The sequence below is a fragment of the Cyclopterus lumpus genome, chromosome 11 (assembly GCF_009769545.1).
Source record: "Cyclopterus lumpus isolate fCycLum1 chromosome 11, fCycLum1.pri, whole genome shotgun sequence".
Classification (NCBI taxonomy): domain Eukaryota; kingdom Metazoa; phylum Chordata; class Actinopteri; order Perciformes; family Cyclopteridae; genus Cyclopterus; species Cyclopterus lumpus.
In genome coordinates this window covers 10,737,320-10,763,818 of record NC_046976.1, presented here as the reverse complement: position 1 = coordinate 10,763,818, position 26,499 = coordinate 10,737,320, and the positions used below count along the sequence as shown (strand labels likewise).

The 26,499-nt window shown below is 40.7% G+C and overlaps 3 protein-coding genes across 15 annotated transcripts; all 3 read left to right on the top strand.

The window, feature by feature from the left end:
- The first annotated feature begins 2,109 nt into the window (after positions 1 to 2,109).
- Positions 2,110 to 8,435, top strand: si:ch211-199g17.2. 9 transcript variants are annotated; one of them, XM_034545076.1, is made up of 13 exons: positions 2,112 to 2,286; positions 3,321 to 3,375; positions 3,741 to 3,818; positions 3,905 to 4,047; positions 4,137 to 4,259; positions 4,352 to 4,409; positions 4,543 to 4,836; positions 5,573 to 5,709; positions 5,836 to 5,952; positions 6,073 to 6,130; positions 6,667 to 6,732; positions 6,857 to 6,981; positions 7,103 to 7,237. In XM_034545076.1, exons 2-13 carry the CDS (start codon positions 3,351 to 3,353, stop codon positions 7,127 to 7,129), a joined length of 1,251 nt encoding a protein of 416 aa, XP_034400967.1. In that variant the 5' UTR covers positions 2,112 to 2,286; positions 3,321 to 3,350; the 3' UTR covers positions 7,130 to 7,237. The 9 variants fall into 9 exon arrangements, 7 of the variants coding, with proteins under 7 accessions (XP_034400967.1, XP_034400970.1, XP_034400969.1 ...); XM_034545077.1 differs by having other exon boundaries at positions 2,113 to 2,286; positions 7,076 to 8,435; XM_034545079.1 differs by lacking the exons at positions 6,857 to 6,981; positions 7,103 to 7,237 and adding an exon at positions 6,274 to 6,323 and having other exon boundaries at positions 6,667 to 6,739.
- Positions 8,436 to 9,014: 579 nt separating this feature from the next.
- LOC117739438 (regulation of nuclear pre-mRNA domain-containing protein 1A-like) lies at positions 9,015 to 17,365 on the top strand. Of its 2 annotated transcripts, XM_034545843.1 has the most exons (7): positions 9,015 to 9,438; positions 11,555 to 11,684; positions 12,350 to 12,456; positions 13,289 to 13,383; positions 13,669 to 13,795; positions 14,368 to 14,543; positions 16,261 to 17,365. In XM_034545843.1, the coding sequence occupies exons 1-7, from the start codon at positions 9,288 to 9,290 to the stop codon at positions 16,357 to 16,359; spliced, it is 885 nt and encodes a 294-aa protein (XP_034401734.1). In that variant the 5' UTR covers positions 9,015 to 9,287; the 3' UTR covers positions 16,360 to 17,365. The 2 variants fall into 2 exon arrangements, with proteins under 2 accessions (XP_034401734.1, XP_034401733.1); XM_034545842.1 differs by lacking the exon at positions 16,261 to 17,365 and having other exon boundaries at positions 14,368 to 16,234.
- A 120-nt stretch (positions 17,366 to 17,485) lies between these two features.
- si:ch211-13c6.2 (uncharacterized protein LOC100000125 homolog) lies at positions 17,486 to 26,482 on the top strand. 4 transcript variants are annotated; one of them, XM_034544955.1, is made up of 13 exons: positions 17,486 to 17,792; positions 17,971 to 18,039; positions 20,033 to 20,057; positions 22,430 to 22,516; positions 22,603 to 22,742; positions 22,865 to 22,984; positions 23,080 to 23,125; positions 23,627 to 24,599; positions 24,756 to 24,852; positions 24,969 to 25,034; positions 25,139 to 25,240; positions 25,711 to 25,966; positions 26,103 to 26,482. In XM_034544955.1, exons 1-13 carry the CDS (start codon positions 17,739 to 17,741, stop codon positions 26,336 to 26,338), a joined length of 2,271 nt encoding a protein of 756 aa, XP_034400846.1. In that variant the 5' UTR covers positions 17,486 to 17,738; the 3' UTR covers positions 26,339 to 26,482. The 4 variants fall into 4 exon arrangements, with proteins under 4 accessions (XP_034400846.1, XP_034400847.1, XP_034400849.1 ...); XM_034544956.1 differs by lacking the exon at positions 20,033 to 20,057 and having other exon boundaries at positions 17,506 to 17,792; XM_034544958.1 differs by having other exon boundaries at positions 17,740 to 17,792; positions 17,971 to 22,166.
- The last annotated feature ends 17 nt before the right edge of the window (positions 26,483 to 26,499 follow it).

Sequence of the window (26,499 nt, the reverse complement as noted above, 5' to 3'; positions counted from 1 at the left end):
CCTCTGAGGCAAATTTGTAATTTGTGATATTGGGCTATACAAAATAAACTGAATTGAATTGAATTGAATGTATGTATATGTGTTAATGTATGTATATCCACTATTGTAAATAACCACGACACATTATGATCTCACTCACTGCAAACACAGAAAAGTTATCCCTGAGGGTTATGTGGAAAGTTGTGTGTGACGGAGGATGGATGTGGAAAGGTGGAAAGGAAAAGGGCTGCGGCCAGGGAGGAAGTAGATCCACTACAGTGACTGTCAGAAATAAAGACAAGGACATATGGCAAATCTTAGTTAAACAAGTTGTATTATGTCACATTTTACATTTTAGACTCTTATTCTTGTTTGGTTTTCACAACAACAAAAAGTGTTGGATCTGTAATGCAATACAAATATGTTTCCGATCAAAATATCTGATTCCAGCATGTTTTACTGCCATTTCAGGAGTTTTAAGCATATTTTGATTTGGATAACCATTTACCAATGTTGTGAAATACAATAATTTTGGCCAGGATAATCATGACATGAAATGTTCTTATCTCCCATGCCTAGTAGAGGATGTGATGGAAGTCTTATGAGCAGATTAACTGAAGACAGAAGAAGCAGCAGGAGACTTTCGATGTCTTAAACTGAAGGTTTATTGAAGCTTCAATTTAAGGAGAACCGAGTTCCAGCAATACAAGTGATGAACAAGAATGCAGTCACAATACAAAGTGCTGGATGTACAGAGATAAGATATATCAAATATGGAGTATTTTCCCCGCCAGGCTTTACGTCTCAGTTATCATGCGGCTCAAGGCTTCAATTATCTCCCTTGGAGTGGTGTTCCTTCAACAAGCCTCTCAATGTGTAGGCATGTTATGATTTAGGTGTGGCTCTCTCCCCCTCATGTCCTAGATGAAGAGACAGTGTAGCTATCACCCCACAGCCTTGGAGGCAGTCAGCCCGGAAGGAGAGTCCTCCTCCCACTACGCTCTACTTACTTTTTTTTGCAAAATAACAGCACTTTTACTATACCGATTTTGGCTACTCTACATTTGTGTAGTTCCAGAAAACTTATAAATGTATTATTGCTCACAGAGCTAACATGCATGTGTGGCCAGAAGCACAGAGGAGCTCAGGTTACAACAAACACAGGAAGTGTGAAAACGTTCCTGTCACCACATAATATGCTTAGTTATATGTTTTAAAATATATTTCCTATAATGTATTTGTCATATGTGTTTACTTTACAACTCCACTATATCGCCACGTAGCAAATAATTGTTTGCTGCTATATTATTGTTCTGAATTTAGAATTTAGCACCTTTAAACTCTGACAAGAAATACTCTTATATATTTATCTCCATGTAGGGTTCAACTAATTAATTAAGTAAGTAAGTAATGTCAGGGAAACAAATACTTGGAAACATTGCTGCAAAATCGTGAAACTGCGGTGAACTTCAAGTGAACTCTTTGAAAGTGAAAAGCAGAAAGCATGAGGCCGTAAAGTCTCTGTGGTTTTGAGCACCTGGCTGACACTTACACAACGGTGAGCTTTGTAACCATAAGTCATTAGTGAGTGGTATCTTAAAGTGTAATATATATTTTATTAGTAATGAGATTTGTTTTCATTTAGAAATGGAGTATGATTCATCCTCTTCTATCCCTTGGCATGACTTATCATCTTTTATTGAGCTAAAAGCAAAGTTGAATACTTTCAAAAGTTATATTGTTGACCTCCTACTGTTTTATGTGTTGTGTGTTGCTTATGTCCTCAGGCCTTGTTTAGGTGGTCGGTGTTTGATTGGCATCTAAATTAGGGTCGATAGGAAGTGTGAGTGGATTTGCTAAGGCTGAATATAAGTCTGTTTCACAAAGATAGTTATGGTGTGACTTCTCACACAGGCCTGTCTCATGACACAACAAAGGCTTCCCTAACAGATAGCTGTCAATCATTGTCAAACAGTTTCTCTCAACTAGGCGGGAAAGAGGATACAAAAAGACAAGATTTAATCAAAAAGACTAACACTATTTTCATCTGAGCATTCAAACAGTCATCGGATGTAAATATGGACCAGATGCCCTTACAGTGCAGAAATATTTCAAAATGATTCACTCACTGACACACACACGCGTACACACGCACACACACACACGCGAGCACACACGAGATAACTCGCTCCTCTCCCGCTGGTACAACTGAAGTCTTTTTATCCACATTGTCCTTGAACGTTACTTCCCGGATCTCAGATTTCGACCAAGTCGAGGGAGCAACGAGGAGACGGACCCGGAGTAACGGTGAGCTCCCCGCGCGCTCGATAGCCTGAGCTTTAATGTTACCTGAACCAACTCATTACAATTGTTTCTATGACACGTTTAACTCAAGCGTGTTAGTTTAGGTGGTTTAAATTGGTAACTTCAGCCCTTACTTAAATCCGCTGTGTTAAATAGCGACAACAGATGTGACGTTAGTCACGCGGGGCAAAGTTTAGTTTTAAACGATTGAGGTGAAGTCACGATTTCGATGTAATCCTTAAACGTAATTGTTACACAGTGTTCATAACTCTGTGCTGTCCGTTTAGGTTTGAAGTGACGGTTAACTTGCCTGTCGAGGAGGTTTACGTTATTGTGAGTCGGCGCTCGCGCTGAAAGGTGGTTTAGTTTAGTTGAGCTCGTCGGGTCATGAAATGGATCGATAACCTCCTGAACTGGACGGAGAGTTTATTGTAAAGCGTTCATCTGTGACACTGAAGCTATAGAGGGAAGCTAACCAACCATAACTAAAGTGATCAAAATCACTTTGGCAACTTAATACTAAGTCCCATTCCGTTTGTGTGATGCTGCTGCTGCAGCGCCATCTAGTGGTCGGTTTGATTTAGACAGCTTACAGTATCGGTGTCAGTGGTCCTATTATTTTAATACAAGACGAATGTGATGTCCAGCAGATACAAGTAGGACTGGACACAAACAACTACAACACTAAACATGCCTAACCAATATTCACAATTATCGTTGCCATTCTGTGGCTTGGTAAACTTTGGTACAGTGAATAGATGCATGATATAAGTATTTATGTAAGTTAAGTTAAATGAAGGGACTCTCCATGGGGACTGATGTAGTTTGTGATGGAATTCCTGTCATTGCTGACCCTAATTCATCTCGTACTCTTTATTCTCTTACATTTTCATTATTCAACTAAGTTTCTGGAAGTTCTTTTATTTTCCTTTCCCTTTCCAAATTTGCTTAACTTTTTAGGTAGAACTAAAATAGTCAAGGCATCTGGACACAAGCGCACTCAAATTAGATTCACTTACTGTAAACTCCAACTTCAGCTGTGTGCAGGTGGTGTTTCTATCTGCAGCATGCAGCCGGTTGAAGCCCAAACAGGTATGTATTTTGCTGTCTGCATGTGGGCTCCCATGCTAACTCAACTTTTGACCAGGGCTCCGCAACAGCGACCCTGGTATTGTAAGCAATTTTGAGTACTTTAGCAGGTGAATACATTACTGTTTGTCTGTGCAAGATGAAATCATGAAACTTTACAGGTGTGGAGTTGAGAGCAACATGGAGGCAGAGTTTGAAGACGGGTGTGGGATGAGCGCGGTGCCAGAAGTTTGGGGGTAGAAAGTGGAGAAGAGGCCAATGGCCCCTCCCCCCACTGTATCCCCTTGGCCTGGTTTGGCGTTGTTATCCCATCTCAAGGTGGTTTCTTGTCTGTAAGGAAGTTTGTCTGATACATTCTCTGTTTGTAGGCATTTCTACCAAAAGCCTGCTGTTCAATTCTTTGAGGGTCTATCTGAACAACAAGAACAGACTGCAACCCATTATTGGTCTGTTGAAACAACTCCCTATTTTGTGTGTATGTTGCATGTGTTCTGTGTGTATTTAAATAATTTGTAATTTTTTGTACCTTCAGGCCTGGGCAGCATTATAGAATGCGTGAAGGCGGGTACACAAAACAGAGAAGTGTTTTACCTGTGTGACGTGTGTGTGTGTCGACTTGGTAAAGCTGACATGCGGAACCACATTATGGGAAGCCTCCACAGATACAACTACATTGTAAGTAGTGCTGTAAAATAAGTCATGGTGGCAAGCGTTTGTGCTGCCTTGGATTGTAGCTTATTCACAGGTGTTGTTTTGCTTGTCAGAAAGCCTGGCACCCTCACTTAGTGTGTGAATGGCAGGAGAAGTCTGACCTGTCTAAACTGGCCCGGCCGCTGATGGAGATGGCCACGGTACTTGAGGGAAAAGAGGGGCCTGGAGAAGTCCAGGTATGCTATTTTGACTGTATGTTTTAGTTTGTAGTTCCAAACCGATCAGTGTTTTGAGTACTCATATCTTGTTACACCTTTTTTATATTAAGTGGTTAGAGGTTGAAGATGCTGTATACCAGAAGATGACAACACACAGTGAGAAAGCGGGTCAGTGACTATTCACTCGTTTAGAACAGTGGTTTTCTATCCCTCTCCACCCCTTCATTCCCACATGCTGTCTTCTCATTTCCGGTGTCTTTTTTTTGTGAAACTATTTTCAGTCTCTTTCTATTTTTAACAGCAGTAACAGCAGTAACTCTGATAACAATCTTAAAAGATGGGCAGGGTGAACCTGAGAGACATTCACCTGTGCAGCTGCAGCCTCATCCCGTCCAATCGCAGAGGATCGTATTGTTCTCCCAGAACCAAGAAAGAACGTCCACGAAGTTCCTCAAGACCTCAGCAGAGACAAACAAAACTGTAGCTTTGGTCAAGTCCGAAGGCTGGTTAGAGAACACATCACCTGAACCCACGGTTCTATCGGAGAACAGCCACAGCCTTCTTGACGGCTACACAGGAACCACGCCTCTTATTGGTGAGCGCAGATAAACAACAGCAACAGGTGCTAGAAAATGCAGAAACTTCTTTCGACATGATTTGAAAAGTAAACATTTTAATCGATTGTAGGATGAGACATTTTTGCACATATGGATTTTTGTAATGCACTAAAGCCGTTTAGGAAACTAAACAGAAATGTTGTTACTTGCACCATAACCAAAAATAACTGTTAGACATCAGTAATTTCACACTGGTGAGAATTCAAGTGATGAGTGCTACTCCATAGATTATGGTTTTAGATAATTTTAAGGAGTAGAATATTCATATTCTTGATTAGAAGATCAATACCAATTTCATGTCTGTTGGATAAATATGTAGTTTAGTATATCTTATTTCTTGACTCGGACTAGAAACGTACAAGGGTCTCCATTGGTTGCCTGGAAACTGTTCCCAGCCAATGACTAATGCGGCAAAGATATTCAATATATTGAATCTCCGTAAATTGGCGAATTGTAGTTTTTACACTTACATTTTTGTATGGATTAATCAAAGAGATATAACATAAGAACATGTTTTGTAGTGATGCTGGGAGGTTGATTTTGTTACTTTTGTGGTAGCCATGTCGTTTCTTTACAGTCTATGTGCTAACCAGCCTGAGGCTACATATTTATTGTACAGTCCTGAGTGGTATTGATCATATCTAAATCGGTGTATGTTCCCAAAAACGTCAAACTATTGCTTTAAGAGTAGCTGTTTACACATGTTTGCAACAGGTCTTTTCCGCGTGGTTGAATGTAGAAGTGAAGATGGCCACACATACTGTTTCTTATGTCACTGCTGCCGCATCCGATCCAACAGAAAGGACATCATTGATCACCTGACCAAATCTTCCCATCTTGTGAACTACTTGGTCAGTTGGTTTTGAATCAGTAATGGCAATAATCAAGAACAATACTACTTCACCATTACGCACCCCGAGGCTGCAGAGAACATGCAAGGTTTTACTTTTAAGTTCCCTGACAACGTCTGTGTTTAGATGGAAATTCATCCTGAGAACGTGGAGGTGATGATGGCAGATATTAATAACAACTATCCGCTTCTCCAATCTCTGGCTAAGAAAGTGGAGCAAGAGGAGGGCAGAGGAGAGCTGCAGGTATCATATTTCCTTTAATTACAGATGATCCCCGCCTTGATTATGCTCACCTGGGTGTAAATGAGGAATCCACTCGCTCTCATCTGTCTATCAAAATGTTCAAACATCTCGTGTTTCCAGGTGTTAAACCCACCAGAATCCCTGTGTAGCCTACTGACTGGCAAAAGTTACCACTGGTGTAAGTACAAATGCATGCCCATCCAGTTTTCTTGTTAGGCCATACACCATTTCCTCTTTAGTTCCAACTCTCTGCTCTTGATGACTGATTTGTGATGTAAGTAACACACTGACTTGACTCTCTGCCCTCAAACACGCTTACAGATTCATTTCTTGAGGTAAAGGTGGTGTGATACTTGATGCTGTGATTAAAAGTGATGCTTCACAAAGTTTCAAGTTTGAAACACTCAACTCCCTCCAGGCTTGAAAGGTGGCTGTTTAAAATAAAACATGCATGCATGCATGCATGCATGCAGTAATCACCCAAAACCAAGGTGACCACAGCCTCCGTTCTCCACGATGGACCGCCACCTTTTTATAGTTTAGGGAGGAGTGAGTTTTGAGATCAAATAATACTTTGAGTTTAACTTATTAACTTGCATTAACAGCCGTTTTATTATTCACTATCTTCATTTTTCAGCATTTAAACACACACTTTTTCAACTCCATACTATTCTTCCATCCAGTGCATTTTGTATTGTTTTTTTTCTTTTACAGGTATAAAGATGCTGTGTAATGGATGGGTACATACTGACATCCAAAAGCGGAAAATAGCTGTCAAAGGTTTGTGTCTTAGGAAGCAACAGTTCATTTGAAGGGGAGGGAAACTCTGTTTTGTCTCTCAGTAATTCAATATTTTTGTGATTTATTGTGGTTTTGTGGGTCGAATTTACACTTTTTCTTTAAGGGCCAAGTGTGAACAAGACTTCAAATGAAGTCATGCCAGAAAATTGTGGCGTGTTGCTGTCACAATGGCCAAAAACGTTGACTGCTAAGAGGAAAACGAGGAAAGGGACTAATCCTGTGTTCAATGTAAGCATGGCTCTCACCAAAGGTTCAATGCTGCTGGAGAGGACCTCTCTCAGCACAGACTGCCTTCACGTGTCATCTGCATATTCCCCTCCAGCCCACTTAGATCTCACTCCCCTGCCAGAGTCCCAATCGGAGTGCTTTGAGTTGAACGATGACACGGGACCATTGGAAATGAACCACGCTGAACACGCCTCACAACTTCAGCATGACCTCTATAGTGGAGATGCAGATGCTGGTCAATACATGGAGCCAGAAAGAAACTCCACAGTCACTCAGCATCAAGAGGGGGAGGGTTATTTCAATGACGCTGAATACGACAAGCAGTCAGAACACTTAACTGTAACAAAATACCGAAAGGTTTATGGGGAAAATAATCACACCGGACAACATGGTTATGAAGAAAGATCAAGAGAGAGGTTTTACAACGAGGGTCAAAATGAAAGCCCACAGACACAAACCGGGTGGCTGTCACCTGCTGTCTCCTACACTCAGGACTTGTCATCCTATAACGCTCACTATGAACGGGAGACGAGCTGCACGGAGCAGTGGTACAATTCAACTTTACAGAGTAACGTTGGCGTAGTGTCAAGAGAAGGACACAAGATGAACTTGGATGTTGCGCAGCATTATTACTACCAACAACTCCAACAGAATCAGTCCATGGCACAAGGTCATACAAGTCTTCTGACGGGCAGTGCAGGACAGCATGGTGTGTCTGGTGAAGTGGCTGCTCAGTCAGATGCTGCGTGGATCAACGTTCACCCTTGCTTGGGAGATCCCCTCTCTCACAGTGGCAGCATTGCACCGGAGCCTACTGTACCGTTTCTTGAGATTGAACAGAGACGATTGCCAACATACATGGGAGTTCACCATTGGTCATGATTTGATGATTTCTGGAAACTCGGATTGAGCAAATCCATTTCTCCAAGTTTAATTCTGCTTATGTTGCCACCATTGAGACCTCTACTGAAGGGACTGGTGTCCCTATGTAATGAAATCCCGCTCCGATGCTCAAGCTTGATTTGTTATTGTACCGTGGCGTATTTTTATGTTCCTCTAAATTGAATGGTCTCTGTCAGAAATGGGAACCTCTTAATGGATGGATGTTTTTTTCCTGGAGTGTTACAACCTTTATATCCTCAGTTTGCCACTTTGGCCCCTTTTTATTGTTAACATTATTTATGACTACTTTTTTTTTTTTTTTTGTGAAACACATGTTGATTTAGCATTTTTTTTTTTTTTATCCAAATCTTAAAAACATGCGATTGTGTACATTTAAACTGAAACAAGCCTAGATTGTGACAGTTTATTGGATGTGCTACAAATAATACTAATATCTAAATGTTCTATTTCTTTTGGACTACAATGTCAATGCGATCTGCATTATGTACAAGCTGTGTTTGAATATCTTCAAAGAAGAATTTATTTAAATTAATAAAATGTTTGATGGCCTACTTTAGGTTTGTGCTTGAGTTTATTTTCTCAATTTCTTTTGGACGACCTGTTATCACCAGTTGGCATTGTACGGTTAGCTAACAATATTAATGTACTGTACGTTTAACAATGCAAATGACCGGTGATGTGGTGCAAAATGATAGGATGTGAAAGAATGTCTGTCTCTTGATTTTAAATGTAAGATTTTAAATCAAAGTTCACATTATGGAGGGTGGGGAAAGGTAACTGATAGGTTTAAGCCTTGGGGTACATAGCTGCAAAGTCTCAACGCAGTCAAATTCAACAACATAATTTCATCCCCATACATGACTGGGAATCACACACGTGTACACTCAGTGACCAGTGGTCTGTGTGCTGCCGACCAGTAGAAACCACCAACAACCTCACAAAAACATTTGTCATGGCTTTAATGAACTCATCGGATAACCCTGATAATGCTATATGTATATATGTATGTATGTGTATGTATATGTGTGTGTATGTATGTGTATATATATATATATATATATATATATATATATATATATATATATATATATATATATATATATATATATACACACACACACACACATATTGTCAATTCCATCGGACTTGAACGCAGCATGCGGAAGCAGCTCCTGCAGACTGCTGTGGTCACAGGCTAAACCAGAAAGGCAGCTCATCACTACTTAGAGGACGGTGGTAGCGAGCTAGTAAGCAGTAACCCCAAAGCTTTACACAGGGCAGCGTATTATATTTAATTTGGATGGCTGCAATGCATGTGACGTTAGTGACTGGTGGCTAACTAGCTGCAGAGACGCCGTGAAGCTGCCTCTCCCAGTGCTGCCGCCCCTTCGCAGCTCGTCAAAATGTCAGCTTTTTCTGAGGCAGCTTTAGAGAAGAAACTGACCGAGCTCAGCAACTCGCAGCAAAGTGTGCAGACGTTGTCGTTGTGGCTCATTCATCACAGAAAACACTCGAGGACTATTGTCAATGTTTGGATCAACGAACTGAAAAAAGGTAAGGTCGACATAAGCTAACAGCTAGCTAGCTAGTTCCCCATAACAATACACACACAGACGCAAGTTAACTTGAGTGCAGAAGCTGGCTATAGCTAAATAAAGCCTGATTGTTCATTGCCCACTGACGTTATCGTCGCTATTTAAAGCACCGTCACTGTTAACGCCAGCCACATATAGAGCGACACCGTTGGCAGTTGAAAAGGTGTGGACTCACCTGGCTAACGGTAACTTAGTTTTTAACATGTGACCTGTCCAACGTTGGCCTGGTTAATGGTCACGTGTTAGGACTAGTTAAGTTAAAGGTAGCCTCTAAATGTAAGACATGACTGTTAGCACTGATGAACAAGATGCCAGTCTCACCACATGGCGGACTGAGGATGTTCGTGAATAGCTGGTGAACATAATGGAGCTTTAGCAACTGAACCGCCCACAGACAAAGAGGCGGAGACCAAAACAGAGCATCCAGGTGTTTAGTTAAGGCTAATGTCGCTCCACATTTGTGGGACGTGTAAGTATCGTTGAAAGGTGATAATATATCAATGCTGTGTTTACAGTTTGTTCTACTGCCACCAAGTGTCCAACAAATCAATTCATGTAGCTTCATTTATGTATTTATGACAAGAAAAATAAAAGATTGTGTGTGTGAAGTTATACCATTTGAAAGGGGATTTATTTTAGTGATACACCTGCTTCGCGTAGACTAAAACTTATAATCAAGTGAATATTGGACTTACATTTCCTAGACACAACTTCAAATGAAAGATAATGTTACTCTGTAACTGCTTGATGTGTGAACGGTTTTTCATATCAACTTAGATGTGGTTGTGTTGCTCAAGTTCACAACTTGTTTCTGATGCTCCCAAGTGGCCCGACAAGATCAGTTGTTGCATTATTTTTAGTTTCATGTTCACCCCTACATTGACATTTGTTCTCTTGATGGACTGCTGGAAAGTTCATCATTCATCTGGTAAACACTGAACAAATAGGTCAACAAATAGGTCAGTCACGTGGGATAACTGATTGTCAATCAATAACTTCAACCTCAATTTCAGGTGGCCGATGATACTTCCTCTAGTTAATCGGGTATTCTAGCTTCTGCTGTTTGTCGCTGCTAGGACGGACCTTAATTTTCTTCTGGAATGTAAGAAAACTTAAGCTACGCCAAAAGGGGTTTTCAATAATTTTTTCCCTTCATTTCTTTCTCACTCTTCCAAGCGTGGCTGTTGTTAGGACTCACAGCTGTCAAACTATAGCAGCTTGTCGAAGAGTCCGATGAAGAGTAATGAGCAGCCCGTCCACTCACTATATTTGGGCCGAATTAACTTATTGGATGGGTTTATTACAGTCCTGCGACAGACACAGATATTGGATTTTTTCATCACAGTTAAAGTCTGTGTGTTCACACTTTGTCAGTAGATGCAGTTACAGTAGAAGTACATAATAGATTCTTTATGAATATTTTTAAGAATTGGTTTTAAAAAGCATGTTGCATGGATGTCTGGTATTACTACAATGTAGTTGTAGCTAATACTGGCACACGTTTCCTTTGGGTGCTATTCAAAATCCTAATGATATCTCAAGAGGTTGTTTTATTTTAGTACGGTCTCTAAGGACTTAAAGGAGTGTACAGTGTTCATAACAATGGAGACAGAAATCACACATTTAGAGATATGCAACATTACTTGTATAATATGACTGTGCTATGAAGAACATGTTGGTGGATAAAACCCAAATGGAAAATACATGTAACATAACAAGCTTTGTGATTAGATTGAAGAAAATATAAATTCTTCACCAACCTATTCCTATACGTAGTTAATGTATAGTGAAGAATGAACTATGACTAAATGGTTGTTACTGGATATATGTTGTTGTAAGCTGTGACTGATTGTTGTGAGTGAGGGGATTTGCTGGTTTGAAGAGTAACTTTAATATACAATGGTCTGGCTTGGTGGGAAAACCATTTTCCTGGAATCATTTCATGAAGAATGAAATCAATATTTTTTAGTTTTAGTTGGATAATTGACCTACCACTGGGCTTAAAGTTCAGTCATGTAAATTATTACCAACGTCCTCACTTTAATATGTGTATTTGTACATTTGAATGCATGCAGCTCAGGTATCACGCAAGCTGACCTTCCTTTACTTGGCCAATGACGTCATTCAGAACAGCAAGAAGAAAGGACCAGAATTCACACAGGACTTTGCACCGGTCATCGTTGATGCATTCAAACATGTATCCAGGTCAGATTTTCTTTTACAAATCATTTGTAGATCTACATTTCTATAAATGGCTCATGAAAATGAAAATGCATTGTTGACTTATCTAATTTAGGACTGTGTAGGTGTGTTTTTTTATTGTTTGTCTGTTGTTTAATTACAAGGTTAGGAGGGTTACTTTTACAAATGTTATCCGATATAGTTACTAATGAATGACCTGTAGTACCTATTAACCTAATCCAAGTATCAAAATGTTATAGTGAAGTAATTTGATTACTTATCTTTATACCAAACATGCAAATCAAGACAACAGAAAAGGAAAAATGCAGAAATATAGCCATCATTTTGAAAAGCAGAAAATGAGATCAACATCCCAGTATGCGCTTCCTTTTCAGTTCAGACCTTTCTGTCATCTTCCATGGACTCGAATCATTCGGCACACAGTGTTGCCAGATTTGACCTTGGAGAAGCAACAGTACAAATATTCATCAAATTAAATTAACCAACATGAACATTTCCCAGTTTGTCCTGTATTATGTTTGATGGACCATAAATGTAAAGCAATCCGCTCATTTCATACAAACTGCTATTTTAGCTGACATTTGAGCTGTCAAATTAGATACAACACAATACAGGAATTACATTTTGTTTGACCGACAGCCTGTTCTGTCTTGTGTTTTCCTGTCCAGAGATGGCGAGGAGGGCTGTAAGAAACAGTTGGGTCGGGTTTTGTCTATCTGGCAGGAGAGAGCTGTGTACGAGATCAACCTGCTGGATCAGCTCTCACAAGTCCTTTGTGAGTTCACCCAACACTAACACTAACACTACTACTACTACTACTACTACTACTACTACTACTACTACTGGAGTATTATTACTTTCCCTGGTAACGAGTCGTGCAAGGAATTACAATTTCCAAAACGGTAATTATATTACGGTTATTAATCTAAATAATTCTGCATCATTGCAGTAAGAGAACATAATTAGTTCATTTGTGCCCGGTAAGTTTGTGTTACGATGACGTGAAATCACAGCAGGTTGTTTTGCACCTTCGCATCGCGTCACGCTTTGGTGAACCTTCAGGTGTATGTGGTGGCCTACATTTTCCTCATATGACATCGGCCGGTTACTTTGACAACATTGTCTGTTTTAGTGTGTTTGAAATGCATCTTAGAGATAGCGCCACTCTAAACAAGCATAAAGATGATTAATTCATGAAGCCCATATAAGTCTGTCACTTACCAGTGGAATTTGTTAATTTACTTACTGCACAAACGACCAGTTCCTTCCACCGGTTCTTAATGTGTGTTGTCATCAATTATTTTAGTAATATTTGTGAAACACTGCCGACCACTTTCCCTTTTCACACACATCCATAAAGAGCCTGTGGGGGCGTGACTGATGCAGGTAGATCACACGGTTCTCTATCATCTTGCTTGCATTGTTTTAAGTGGAGGCCAGTGGTCGTAAAATGTACAAGCATTGTTTTAGTATTTATGAACACTATCTTATTATAATCAAAAAATAATATAATAAAGTACCTGGCTTGAGTTGAATGAGTAGCTGCGTGTTTGGCTGGCAGCTGACACTTATGGAAAGCTCTGTTCATCTTTTCTTTTAAATCTTAGATGGAGAGAAGAAGGCTAAGAAGAGGCCGTATGAGGAGATCCGACCAGATGATGAGGACTTTGCTTCCCAGAGTTCCCCGGCTGAGCCTCCGCAGGTGATTGACAAAACCAACAACGTCGCCATAAATACAGGGTGTTAACGTAATATACTCTACCATGTAAAGGTCTTTTTAATGATGCTTTTTACAGCGGTTTCAGCTGCCTCTGGATGGATTTGTATTGCAATACTTCCTTTCTCTGCTGCCTCTAATATTGCTCATATTTGACACATACTCATGCTAACTCCTAAGTTTATCATACTTCCTTAACTTCTCTCTTTCATTTGCTCCTCTCTCCTTCCTTCCCTGTTCATCATCATCCTCCTCCTCCTTCTCTCTCAGACAGCAGAGTTAATCCGAGCTCTTCAGGAGCTGGAAAATGCAGCCTCTGGCGACTCAGTGCTGCGTCAGCGCATCTCATCCCTTCCTGCTGAGGTGCAAGACACGTCACTGCTTCACAGGATCACAGGTAGGAGGCAGGAAACGGCACACTATTGTACATACGCGTATGATCCACAGCTCATTCACACATAACGTATAGTTGATAAAGTACCTCATTAATGTCTTCAGGTGGAGCAGGGTTTGGTACTAGAGAAACTGTTATTAATGTAAAAGACCAGTGTTCACAACTATTATGCGACCTTCACAGATAACTTTGATAATATGATATAGTGGAGTAGTAATTTGGTCCACACTTCACTCCCCTTTTTGCCCTTCTCCACAATACCTCATTTGTTCTTTGTCCAATTATCAACAACTCAACAGTAGAGGATTTTTCTAAATACTCCAAGTTAGTTCACTGGACCTTAAAAATGTTGTCATGATCCGTATGGAAAACCGTATTTTCTCGGCCTTGAGCAGGACACTGAAACTGGAAAGATAAAAAATGTCGAGCATTGGAAACAATGTTTTGATTTGGCAGTGAGTTTACAGAAGCTATTTATATTGTCCCAGTATTGATGGATAACTGAATGTTGAACCCTCTAGAGTGGTTATGTTTACGCATTGCGTCCTGCTCTCTGTGTGCGTTCTGTCCTTCAGATAAGGAATCGGGGGAGCGTCTCTCCCGGCTGGTGGAGGAGGCCTGCATGTTGCTAGCAGACTACAGTGGCCGCTTGGCAGCGGAGATCGACGATAGACGGCAACTCACTCGCACACTAACGGTCTTCCTGCAAAGCCAGAAGGACGGCCTGACCCAGAACGAGCAGAAACTTGAAGTGCGTAAATCAATTTTCTTTCAATTACTGTACGTCTCGTCCACCTCACCTTTGTGTCACCATTATTGTTTCTCGTGTTCATCTGTCTTGTGTATCTGTGTCCTCAGACATCTTTTGAATAAACATTTCTTTTCATGTATTTCAGCATGTTGCATACTTCTGCTGAGTGCCTGTCATGTTGCTGAATTAGACTCTCGATTTCAGACTGTAGATTTAAATTTCATTGACAGGCCTTCTGGAGAGTATCCTGATTAGATACACTTGGAATCATTATAACATTTTCCCTTCTCACTAGGAGATACTTGTTTGTCATTTAACCCGGTTCAATCTTTACTCCATATACAGGATATACGTCTATATATCTCAGTATATATCTATATCGGTAAGTATCGGCCAAAGCACTTGACCTTGAAAAACTACATGTTTTCTTTTTTGTGGTGACAATAACTGTCCAGTCTTTATCCACAGGCTACCAAGAGGATAAAGTATTTCATATGTGTATCTTCACTCAGTCAAGTCTTTTGTAATAAAACAAAACCTGAAAATAAAAAATAAAAATGATTTTGTGAGTGCTTTTATTTTGCTGCTCATGGTGGTACATTTTCAATTTTGAAGATGGTCTATATTAACAGTATTTATTGTTTTTGTAGTATTGACAGTAAATGTTACCTAGACACTTGAGGTTAAATTGAGCTCAATTCAATAGAAATCAAATCACTCAAATAGAGGAAAACTTATAACGTTATTAGAGGTCAAAACAAAGATTTTACAAATCTTGTTACAGGGAAAGATTGTGTTGCCTGTATTTTTTTTTTTTTTATTGGTGACATGATTAGATATTAATGGAAACTAATGTAAATTTGCAGTGTGTTACTCGCACAAAATTTGGTGAGGAAAGCAGTTTTTCTAGCACAACACACTGACATGTATCAGCTGTAAACGTATACAATAAACACACGCATGCAGCAAAGATGATACCTTTGAGTGACACTACATGTTGCTGTGTCTTTAAAAACATGATTTATAGGTGGCTTTGCTATCTGACCCTCAGTTGTGTCAGCCATTCATTCATAGTCTAATCGGCCACTACGACTTCCCTGCAGATCTGTTAGGTGTCTTGTTCAGAGAGTAAAATACACCTAAATACTTGAACCCTCTTTTCTTTGTGTATTCTCAATCGACTGGAGGAAGAAAGTTTGTTTACATTTTGATAATCTTACACATGTTTCTTAGATGGAAGTGAAACTAAACTGTGTAACTAGTTAGTCTTATAGATGTGGCAAATGTAGTGATGCATTAATTTTGCTCAACTCTCATAATAAATGTAGGTGTTTGAAAGAGTACAATGGGTTGCAGCTTAGTGGACAAACACTTTTGTTTAACATGCTCACGCAACTCTTTTCAAATGAGGCTTAACTGTGAACACAACATGTTCGTTGTATTTAGCCAGAAATCAAAACTTTGTGTCATTCAACTTAAGTTAGACTTTTAACTAACTCCCCATTCTGTAATACAAAATGCAATACAAAGTTATCATATCAATGACATAACCTTATTTCTATTTTTGAACGGTCTTCATATCCTTTTCTTCACATTTCCTAATTACATGATGTCAATCCATTACAACTGTCTACTTGTCACTAAATCACAATGTCACTAACTCCAGCTATAAGATATTTGAGCTCTGATGAACTTTTTTTGCTGTGGACATTTTCAGGAATACAAACGCAAACTGGCGAGGGTGACCCAGGTCCGGAAGGAGCTGCGTGCACGTCTGAACAATCTTCCAGGAGGACTCTACAACTCTTCAAAATGACTCACGTTTTGCCTCCTGACCAGATAACCTGACCCTCCTGCTTCTGCAACATCTCAAATTGCCTCTTCGATACTTGCTCAGTGACATTGCCACAGTCCTTTGTTCTTGATTTTGGAAAGCGTCTGCTGTCGTTCTCATTCTGTCTTTAACATATAATTATCCACACGGCTTTTGTTAACAGAATGTCTTCTTTTTCTGTCTGTGAGTTAATCTCTTTGTGCTGAAAGTTACATTGAAAATGACGCTTCATACTCATCAGACACAGGCCCCTCTTGGTTTGGTCCCTCTAAAGTGGCATCGGTGATGCTGGTGTGATATTTTTGTATTTATAGTGACTTAAGATAATGCACCAGAGAATATCCCCCTAGTGTGATCATGTATAATATGTTCAGTGTTTTGGATTGTTTTCACAAGTTTCTTTAACTGGTCTATGCCTGTAAATGTGTCTGTCTAAGTCTTGGTTATATATCATTGTTTGTATGCAGTGTCATAATGGCCTCGGAAGAAAACAGTACACTTGTTCAATCTTTAGGAAACCATATTCTCAAGTTGAGCAGTAAGCCATGTCCCAGAAAGCAAACCAAATGTCTAATTATCATTTATGTAAAGCCACTTTCTGAGAGGGGCTTGGAAGTCATGTATCAATGTACATATTCAAATTTGCATGTAAATATGATGGGAGTTATACCTGTAAATTATTTGTATCCATGTCGACATGGCTTGTGGTAAAATAGTCATTCAGACAAATCACTGAGGTATCTCTCTGCAGTCTACATCTTCATAGCTGCTCAGACCTCCACTGTACTGAATTAATGAGTGAAGGAGTCTTGTCTTGTTTACTGTATCACACTGCTTCATAGATTCATGCTTAACTCTACTGAATGCTGTCCAGATGCCTCACACAGCTCGATAGGTGTCCCCGTTTCCAAAGCCAGACTTACGCTGTTGTTTTTGTACATTTGAAGCAAATTCTTCTTTGAGCCAAATAAACAGAAAATGTACAAATCTTTGCATTCCTGTGTGCAGTGTGTAGTATGTAGCCATTCAATGTCATTGCACTTGTCGTATCCGGCCGACAGGGGGCGTGACAGACGACCACCAACAGGCGCGGAACTAAGGCGACGTCGCTCTTGTTTCCGACGGCGACATGTGCACGAACACAGGAAGTAGCACCAGCGGCAGCCTATTTGACCAATATCGTCGATTGATGAAAATAGAAACATCTGAAGATCAGACACTATATGCTGTACAAACCACACGCACGATAATTCGCTAGCCTTGGAAAGACTGCGGGCCGGTTATGATAAAAGTCTGCTAAGCAACGCAAGTATCGCTTTCTTGAGAAGACAACGTCAACACGAACCGTAAAACATCCAACAATGGACACTTTCGAAACGCCATACGAGGAAGCGGCTGCATTTATTGAATGCACGGTAAGCTAGCGTGACGTTACTCGTGAGGTTGGGCGACTGTATGGTTTGAGACGGATGCAGCACCACGTCAGGTGCACCGCGGTTATCTGAACTCAACTCCTCTCCCAGTAACGGATGTGTATGGTATAATATAACCGGCTGTGATACTGATTTATTTCGGTTCTCTCTTTGAATGCAGGTCTGTGATAAATCCATAAGGGGGGATACCTTGTACAAGATACACCTGACGACACCAGGACATAGAAAGGTACCCGGCACAGTTGACTGGTGCAGAGAGCTGTGTAGTCTATGAACGACGTGTTGATTTGAATGCAGCTTAAACACCCAGTGAGAGACATATAGGCAGTGAGCACTATACTGTGACTTGTGTTTTTTTCTCCATGTCCTCTTTTTATTCAGTCACAGGTCTTCCACAGGTCCAAGATCAAACTTAAAACAAGAAGCATCCACAAGTCATATTACACAATCTTTCCAAGCCATCTGCAACATCTGGGGACTTCTTTTTTCCCCCAAGATCTCAGAGTGTTTTATTTCTCATTAATTGCCTGCTGGTATATCCTGGGACCTTACTTACTTCTGTTGTGCTAGCCAAACCCTATGCATTTTATTATGCCACGGTGTTCCACATTTCTTCTTGGGCAGACGTGAAGCTGAACCATGCCATGACTGCATGTGTGTACACTGTTCAGTCCCTTCTTAGCAACAAGCAACCAGGCAAAATGAATGGTTACCAACGTTTATCTTTGACCATCATGAAGACTCATTTTGGAGGAGTGCAGTGTCTTGGTGGAGTGCACCTTGCAGTAAGTTACACATAAGAAAGCAGCCAGACGGACCAATACGACTTGATCTACATTTCTGTCTCGAATCATCACATGTTGATGATTGTGATGGACACAACCTTTGTACAAGAGCAGCAGGTTTTTTAAACATACTTTGCTCCACAAAATGTCGCCGTTTTCGATTTTTAAAGCAACCATTTGTTCTTTTGGAGGTCAACACCTATAGATCAACCTGCATTTTTCTTGATCCTTGCCAGTCAGGTATTGAGACTCAAGGCAACAAATACATCTTATTGCCATCAATCTTTCTCTCACACCACAGGAATGGTTTTGATGGTTTGCACAATGCAAGCCGTAAAGTCTGAACACTGCATTGATTTGCGCTTGATAACTATCTTCAATGGAGCCTGGTCCTTCTTTGTGGTGTCACATGGAGGGTGTGCTTAATCCTCTGTCTCACTGTATGTGAACATGTTATGGCAAATTTCTTTGCTTGCCTTGTATAGAAAATATGTTTTCAAACTCCCTCTAGAAACTTGCCAGCTCGAGGACATTCTGCAAATCTTCTTCTGTGGCTTTCAATTCACCAAAAGCTGCAGCACTCCGAGCCAAAACAAGTGGAACCGTCAAAATGTTTCTGCATTGGACGGTTTTATGTTGTGCGAAGCAGCAAATCATGAGCAACTCTGAAGATTTGTGTGTTGTTGGGAAGCGTCGACAACTGACCTCAGATTCAATTCTTTCTATCTGTTAACTGATAAATCAGACCTGGACTACAAATGGGAAATAATGATGGACAATAGTTTGACAACTGAGCATTACAGACTGTCCACGCTATCTAGCTCCAGTAGCTCGTCAGTAGCTTCAGTCTTTAGTCGGTGTCTATTGTCTACACGGGAAGCATTCAGATGAGGGATGGACATTTCTTTTCCAGATTTCTAGGAGATTCCTGTGGGATTTTCATCAATTTCACGATTTCCGAAAGTAAACTGGACCGCTGGGAAGGGAATCATAATGATAACAATACAACAATATTGCTGGAATTTCTTTACCCTTTCATGGTATTGAAACGGGCTAAGAGGTTTTTTTGAGGCAGTGGAGTGAAAGTCCGCTCCCTTGTCACCCTTTAGTTCACACACCGTACTGGTGTGTGGTCAGCTGTGTTCACTGTCAGAGCTCACCGCCCGATACACGATCACTTATGCTCGTAAGCAAAAGTTGCTTAAACATTGGTCAAGCGTGTGTTTGGGTCGTGTTGACGGAAACTGTATACTGCTTTTCTGTATATAGATATTCATCTTCACGGCGATATGTAGGCCTACTTTTACTGCGCCTCAAGTGGGCCATGGTTTTGGTCAACCATTATTGTTAAGAAATATATTTATCCATGATATAACCCTTTCTCTCTTTGTAGCACTGATTGACTTAATGTTGTTGCTCTCCTTTCGTCCCTGCCAGAAAGAGGATGTCCTTGTTGCTTCGGGTAAGTAGACTTCACCTTCAGCTTTGTCATTTTGTTCTCGATCATCAATGGCTGTGATCCTCTCAGAATGACTACGAAAGGACTTTAGTTAGACTGTATTGTACTGCGAGAATGTGTGCAAGCGCTTTATTGACATATAGAAACTTAAAGTTCGCTTTTAAAAAAAAAATCTTTATGCATTACAGCCAAAAGACCGTCTCCACAACTTGATGTGGGCTTTTTGTCCCTGGCTATTTTCATGCTTTGGCTTAGACCCTTAATTCCAGTTAAGGGGAATCTTGACTCACCTGCACAAAGACCTGATCGTACCCCACTGAACACCTTCATGATGAATGGCTTTGCAGCCAGGCCTCATTGCCCAACGTCAGTGCGAGACCTCACTCATGCGTGTTGCAGTAACTGGCTCAACAGCCGTTTGAATCCAGCACGTGTGATTGCCAGACGAATGGAGGTCTTGTGCCAGAACGAACACATCATTCTGGGGACTGAAACCAGCCAAAGCTAGCCAGAGTGTAGCTAACTGGATTGTCAGTTCAGATGTCCACATGGACATTTTGTTAATGTTGGAGGACAGGCGGTCCACTGGGTCTTGAGCAGTGAGATAATGGCTCTATAGTCAAATCAGGCTGGAGAGCAGGACGAGAGTCAAAAAACTCAGAAGACTGAAGGATAGGCAGCGTTCTTCTCCTTCCTTTTTTTGAATGTGCCGCTCAACATAATTAAGTTCAGGGTCTTCGACTGTAATCCCATTATGTCAGCGTGCACTGGGCTTCTTAACATTACTTTATAGTAATAGTGCGCACCGTTAACTTTACAATCTTTTTTTAGTACGCAGTCACTGATTGTGAAGTACAAAATGACCTCCAATCGGATTTACCAGTGGGAGAACCATTATTAAAAAATGCCATCTGGACGAGATCCAGCCTCAGACGTAAAGGCATCAGAAACTTGGATTGCACAAGAGCCGAGCTTTGCCCGCTTTGAGCCGTCCGGGGGAGAGGCTTCTTCTGCTGTGTGGTCTGATTTGTCAGTTTTGACTCGGTGAGCACAGCTGGCTAGCTCTGAGAATGCGCCTCACTTTCTTAAGTGGGCCTCTTGAGAACATGTATAAAGATCCCTGTGTCATTACCCTTACACAGAGAGTTTTACATTTTCACAAGTTAGCTTTGTGAACGCTGACAGTCTTCGTCAGAGTTTGACTTCAGACCTGTTGTTGCCTGCTAGCTGAGAGTGTGCGCGCCCTCTACTGGTGTCCTTTGAGTCAACAGAAATATCACTGATCCACCCATTATACAAATGGGAGGAGGGGCGGGGGACACATGCCTTTATGGCTGCTCCAAAACTTATTGTAGCCAAATTTGGTGGCTACATAAGTTCCTGTGGTGCTGGAACATCAGCATGACCTCCGCGTTTCAAACGTGCTGATAGTTGGGTAGGTGGGTTCAAAATGGAAGAAAAGGTATGTTCATGTGTGTTGCATGTATAAGAGACACGGCCACGAAAAGGTTTCCGACTGACTCCTGTGCACGTGTGTTTGTGTGCTGCCTGTGGAGGAATGTTCCACATTCAGCTGTGGGATAATGTGGTTCATGCTCAAATATAGAAAGGTGGACTTCAGTTTGTTTAGATTGAGCAAAGAGCTGTGGCATGCTCATGCTTAAGGTAAATACACCTTTTTTTGGACTCTATTTTGGTTGTTTTTTTTTGGGACGTAGGAAAAAAATATTTTTTCCCTTCAATGTTGGTTTTGGCGGTAACATCAGCATTCAACAGCCTTTGTCTTTAAGATGTCACGGTAGGTCAGAAAGTAATGCCTCCAAAGGTGTTAAGTGTTTGTCTTCCATAAAATCATGGTGTTTATGAACCTGAAGACAGTCGCACAGCAACACCAAACGAGTCATGATGACCTCCCTGCTGATGTAAGTAGAGCAGAATTTGAAGACTGAAGCGTTGGAGATCATACAAAAAACATATATGGTTACCGGTACTCATTTGCAGCATTTAGATTTCTGACGTCAATACAAAGAACTTTCCTCTGCAGTGAAGATGGACCTGGGTCTGCCCCTTGGGACCTGGTCGCTGCCGGAGTCTGAGTTGATGGACTTTCTGGTGAATTTGCAGGATTTCATCTGAATCCGACACGGTGACGCAGATGACACGCATTAAGAATAACTATATAGACATAGCCAATCTTCTCACTGATGGTCTCGGTTAATTATGTAGGTCACATTGAGGCACCACTGTATAATAGATTGTTTCATAACCTGATAATAGGTCCTCACAAGTATCTTAAAGGAGACCATGCACTGAACATATTTATACTATCTTTGAATGAAATACTTTTTGTTGTAATGTTTTCTTTTGTTTCTCAGGGTTTGCTGTCAGACACCCCCGCATACCGGAATTTGAGGACATATTACAATATCTGGTTTACATGAAGCTTGATGAGCCCATCATTGGTGAATAACTTGATACCATTTAAAAACCTATTTTACCATGTTAATTTCAATCCTAATGACCTTTTTCTGCTTTTCCTCTTTCTTAGGTTTGAACTATTTGGAGGAACTACCTTGTAATGATCCACAGACAGGCCCCAAATACCTATGTAAGCTCTGTCACCAGAAGGCAAACCTATCGGAAATGGTTCATCATGTGATTGGACGTAAACACCGACAGAAATATGTGGTAATGATATGTGAATAGTTTCAAAACATGCCAGTGAATTATTTTGAGTGTTAGCTTCTACTTTTTCATTAAAAAGACAAAACTAATTGAGGAATGCTTCACCTTTTTTTTTGTTTTTGTAGGAACTGAAACGGCCAGACTTGGTGACGTGGAACAAACAATCCATAATAACCCACGGAGGGAAGATTGTACGAGCCAGAGCCGAGATAATAGAGAGACAGGATGGACGAGGAACTCCAGTGGTGGGACACGCAGATTTCGGCAACCAGACATGTTGAATATTATTAAGTGATATGTACTTTTTTAAGAGTAACATATTTCCTTTTTTGTGTTTCAGCTAATGGCGAAAATGGGGATTGAGAACCAATGTAATCTCTCAAGAGGTACATTCATACTGTGAATTATGTGTAGTAATAGACTTTGTATACGAAATTCGCACGGCTACATAAAATATTTCCTATGTTATTGTGTTCTTACTTTTCGGTCTGAGCATTAATAAATGTGTAGAAATGTCAGAGATTCACTGACAGTATTAAAGGATATTATTGATTATAGTCTGACTAACACTTGAGTTTTGAGGCCGATATTGATAATCATATATAAGCTATTAGGATTTTATTTATTTATTTTCACCTAATTTTCGATAAAAATCCCTTTTTAATTTTCTTACGGTATTTTTGACAATCTTTTACAGAATGTCATTCAGTGCTGAACTGTGTGACTTGGGTGATTGGTAGTTATTTTTGTTGTAATATGCATTTAATGCATTTTGGAGAATCTGATGTAGTACATCAAAGTCACCTAATAAAAAAAGTAAACGCTCATACCAGCAATACTGTACCGGATATTTGTACTTTAACTATACGTTTGCTCTTCTTCTCTAGTTCCCCCAAGGCCAAATAAAAATAGGGATCGGAACCTTTTACAGAGTTTGACCCAACAAGATGTGCCGTCCCTCCTACCAGACCTCGAGGGCTATCGGGATGACTACTCTCACTCAGGGAGGTATCCCCCAGGTCACCCAGATACAGCCCCATTGCGTCCACAAGACACTTACATGTTGGACAGAAACAGGCCGATGTACCAACAGGAGGACACTCTCAGCCATGGCCGCATGGAAGAGGAGCTGCAGAGGGCAGATCACAGGGAAAGTTCTATGTACAGAAGAGAGTATATGGACCCAGATTATCGGACAAAGTATGAAGAGGAATATGTTGACGATCCACAAAGAAGAGCCAGACCAGAGCCAGGTGGTGATTCCAGGTTTGGTTTAAGGCAGGAGATGCCTCGTGGCCATGCCCAGCATGGAGAGTATTACCCAGATGAGGCTACTTCTTCCAGAAAGCCCTATCCAGAAAGGGATCCACTGAAAGAGTTCTACACTGAGGAAGTTCAGAGGTGTGGGCGAGTTTCTTCTGAGTACCCGCCCTCTCAGCCGGTGGACCTAATAAGAGATGAGCAGCGGTGTTCTCTGAACTGGGAATCTGGCAGACGTGAAAGTATGAATGGAGCCGGCAGGCAGAGATCGACTCATCCAGAGGCCAAGAGAAGCAGCTTTTCCACATCTATGGAGAGTGACCAGACGCCTGATGGCCTTTTGTTTAATTTCGTCAGAGATTATCGTCATGAAATGAGAAAAGCATATCAAGAGGAGGCAGTTGCCAACCCTGGGCAGAGCAGAACAGGAACCCCTTCCACCCAGAGACAAGTGGAGGCTACTAGGGCCATATCTGACATCCCAGAGCCATTCAGGCGTTTCCTGAAAGGGACCGCTAATGAGGACGGATACGGGAAAAGAAAAAGAAAGAGTCGCTTCTCTGATGCCACTGCAGAGGAGGCGGAAACAACAAAGGAGATGTGAGTGATAATGTTCCTCGTAGTCTTTCTGTAAAGATTGCTCTCATGAAACTGGCAGGTTGATACCTTTTTAAAATAACTGTTTTTATATTGTTTGACTGAATGCTTTTTGTGTCTTACAATATTTTTCTGGATATGTTTGATTCTTGTTTTAAGGTTCAGTGATGAGTATGGACCTCCAAATCCAAAGTTTGGCGGTCGTACTAGACCCGTCCATGAAACACAACATCCTGACCTCTACATAGAACCACAGGTAGTTAATAGTAAAATTAGGCTATTTGTTTTGATAAACTAATAACCTGCCAAAATGTTGGAATGCTCACTTATGTATAACTGCTGTAGTGATGTCATATCTGTTGTATGTTTTAGGGCCTGCGTCATACTGAAAGCTACCAAAGAGAAGGCTCTGAGTCCATGGGTGTCTTTGATATGCTAGTAAGATTATATATTTGTTTTTGCAATGTAGCAATGATGCGTTTTGTCTTGCAGCCATTTATTAAAGGGTGCATCTTAACTCTGTCTTTTTCATTTTTCCCTAGAACAACATTGAAATTGAAAATGTGGAAGAGGCTGACTTCCTGAAGAACAAACTTTGCGACCTTCTGAAAGAATTCAAGACCAAAAAATCTGAGAAAGCCGTGGTATGTGTCTTTCTAACTCGACGTGTAGTTTAATTCTCCGCCTGCAAAGCACTACAAATGAATTCAAACTAGGGTTGGTAATGTTGAGAAACTAGCAAGAGTAAACTGGATTTGAAACATTATCCAACCCAAAACAAACAGCCCAGTGTGGCCAGCTGTTTTCCAATGAAACTCTTCTCTCAGAGCCACTTCCCCCCCAAATTCTCATTATGGAAGTAAACAATGAACATGGTTATTGTTAGTACTCACAGTTTATGGAAGACTCCGACGATGCCCAATGAGTTCAGTTCAAGCATGAATGAAATTGGAGTCCTGCAACAGCCACAGATACGGGCTCTTTTTCTTTTTTTGTAAGAGCATTTGATTTGTTGATTGTTTTTGAGGATGCAATGAGAAATGTAACAAATATTAAAACAAAATGTGTTTGAGGACCATTACCAACCTAAAGAAACATGTTTTTGTTGCTCTAGCAAAATAACCACGGTCGAGTAGCCATCTCCAAAAACTACAACAGCTTTAACCCGGACCCCGAGCTGTCGCCAAGACATCATTACGACACAACCCACAGAGAAGATTCAGACCTTAGACGACCAGAAGACTACTTAAAAAATGATCACAGAGGAGGAGGCTGGCGACAGCATGAGCAAGCACCTGAAGATCAGCGAAATGAATACCTCCATTCTGTACGCGGGGAGCCCGGACAGTCAAACAGAAGACGTTATGAAGGTATGTATTTGTATCTACGTCATTTAAAGTATTGACTGGAATAACTTTGTGTTGTGTGAAAAGTATCTTGAAATGTGTTGTCTAATATACTATTTTATTTTAAATTCATGTGCAATAAATATAGTTTCTCTTTCAGAGGTGTTTGGGTTGCCCAGGACGCAACAGGCTAGCCGTCCCGATGAGCCAGCACGTAATGCTGGTAGATTTGAAGAACCCATGCATCCTTTAGACTACCCACATGCTGCCGAGGAGTTTATGGACTCCCGATCCTCTGCAATAGAACAAAGACACAGGATGGAAAGGGGCCTTCGGTACTCCAACAACCTGGACAAAATCACCTCCACCCTCTTGGAACTTGTGGCAAGGAAATAATTGACATTGAAGTCCAGTAGACGTATATCCAGAGATTTAATATGGTGCTTTTGTTTGAAAACGTAATTTGATAGCAAAGTTCATTCTTCCTTGTTTGATAAATATGTTTAAGTTTAACTGTGAATATTAAAACATTTGTCTACAGCGGCTGTCATGTCTTT

Coding starts and splice junctions, on each gene's coding strand:
- LOC117739438 (XM_034545842.1), top strand. CDS start 9,288: ATGTCAGCTTTTTCTGAGGCAGCTTTAGAGAAGAAACTGACCGAGCTC. Junction 9,439..11,554: donor GATCAACGAACTGAAAAAAG/GTAAGGTCGACA, acceptor GAATGCATGCAG/CTCAGGTATCACGCAAGCTG. Junction 13,796..14,367: donor ACTGCTTCACAGGATCACAG/GTAGGAGGCAGG, acceptor TCTGTCCTTCAG/ATAAGGAATCGGGGGAGCGT.
- si:ch211-199g17.2 (XM_034545073.1), top strand. CDS start 3,351: ATGCAGCCGGTTGAAGCCCAAACAG. Junction 5,953..6,072: donor AGGGCAGAGGAGAGCTGCAG/GTATCATATTTC, acceptor TCGTGTTTCCAG/GTGTTAAACCCACCAGAATC. Junction 6,733..6,856: donor GCGGAAAATAGCTGTCAAAG/GTTTGTGTCTTA, acceptor TTTTTCTTTAAG/GGCCAAGTGTGAACAAGACT.
- si:ch211-13c6.2 (XM_034544955.1), top strand. CDS start 17,739: ATGGACACTTTCGAAACGCCATACGAGGAAGCGGCTGCATTTATTGAA. Junction 23,126..23,626: donor CCAATGTAATCTCTCAAGAG/GTACATTCATAC, acceptor CTTCTTCTCTAG/TTCCCCCAAGGCCAAATAAA. Junction 25,967..26,102: donor AAACAGAAGACGTTATGAAG/GTATGTATTTGT, acceptor TTTCTCTTTCAG/AGGTGTTTGGGTTGCCCAGG.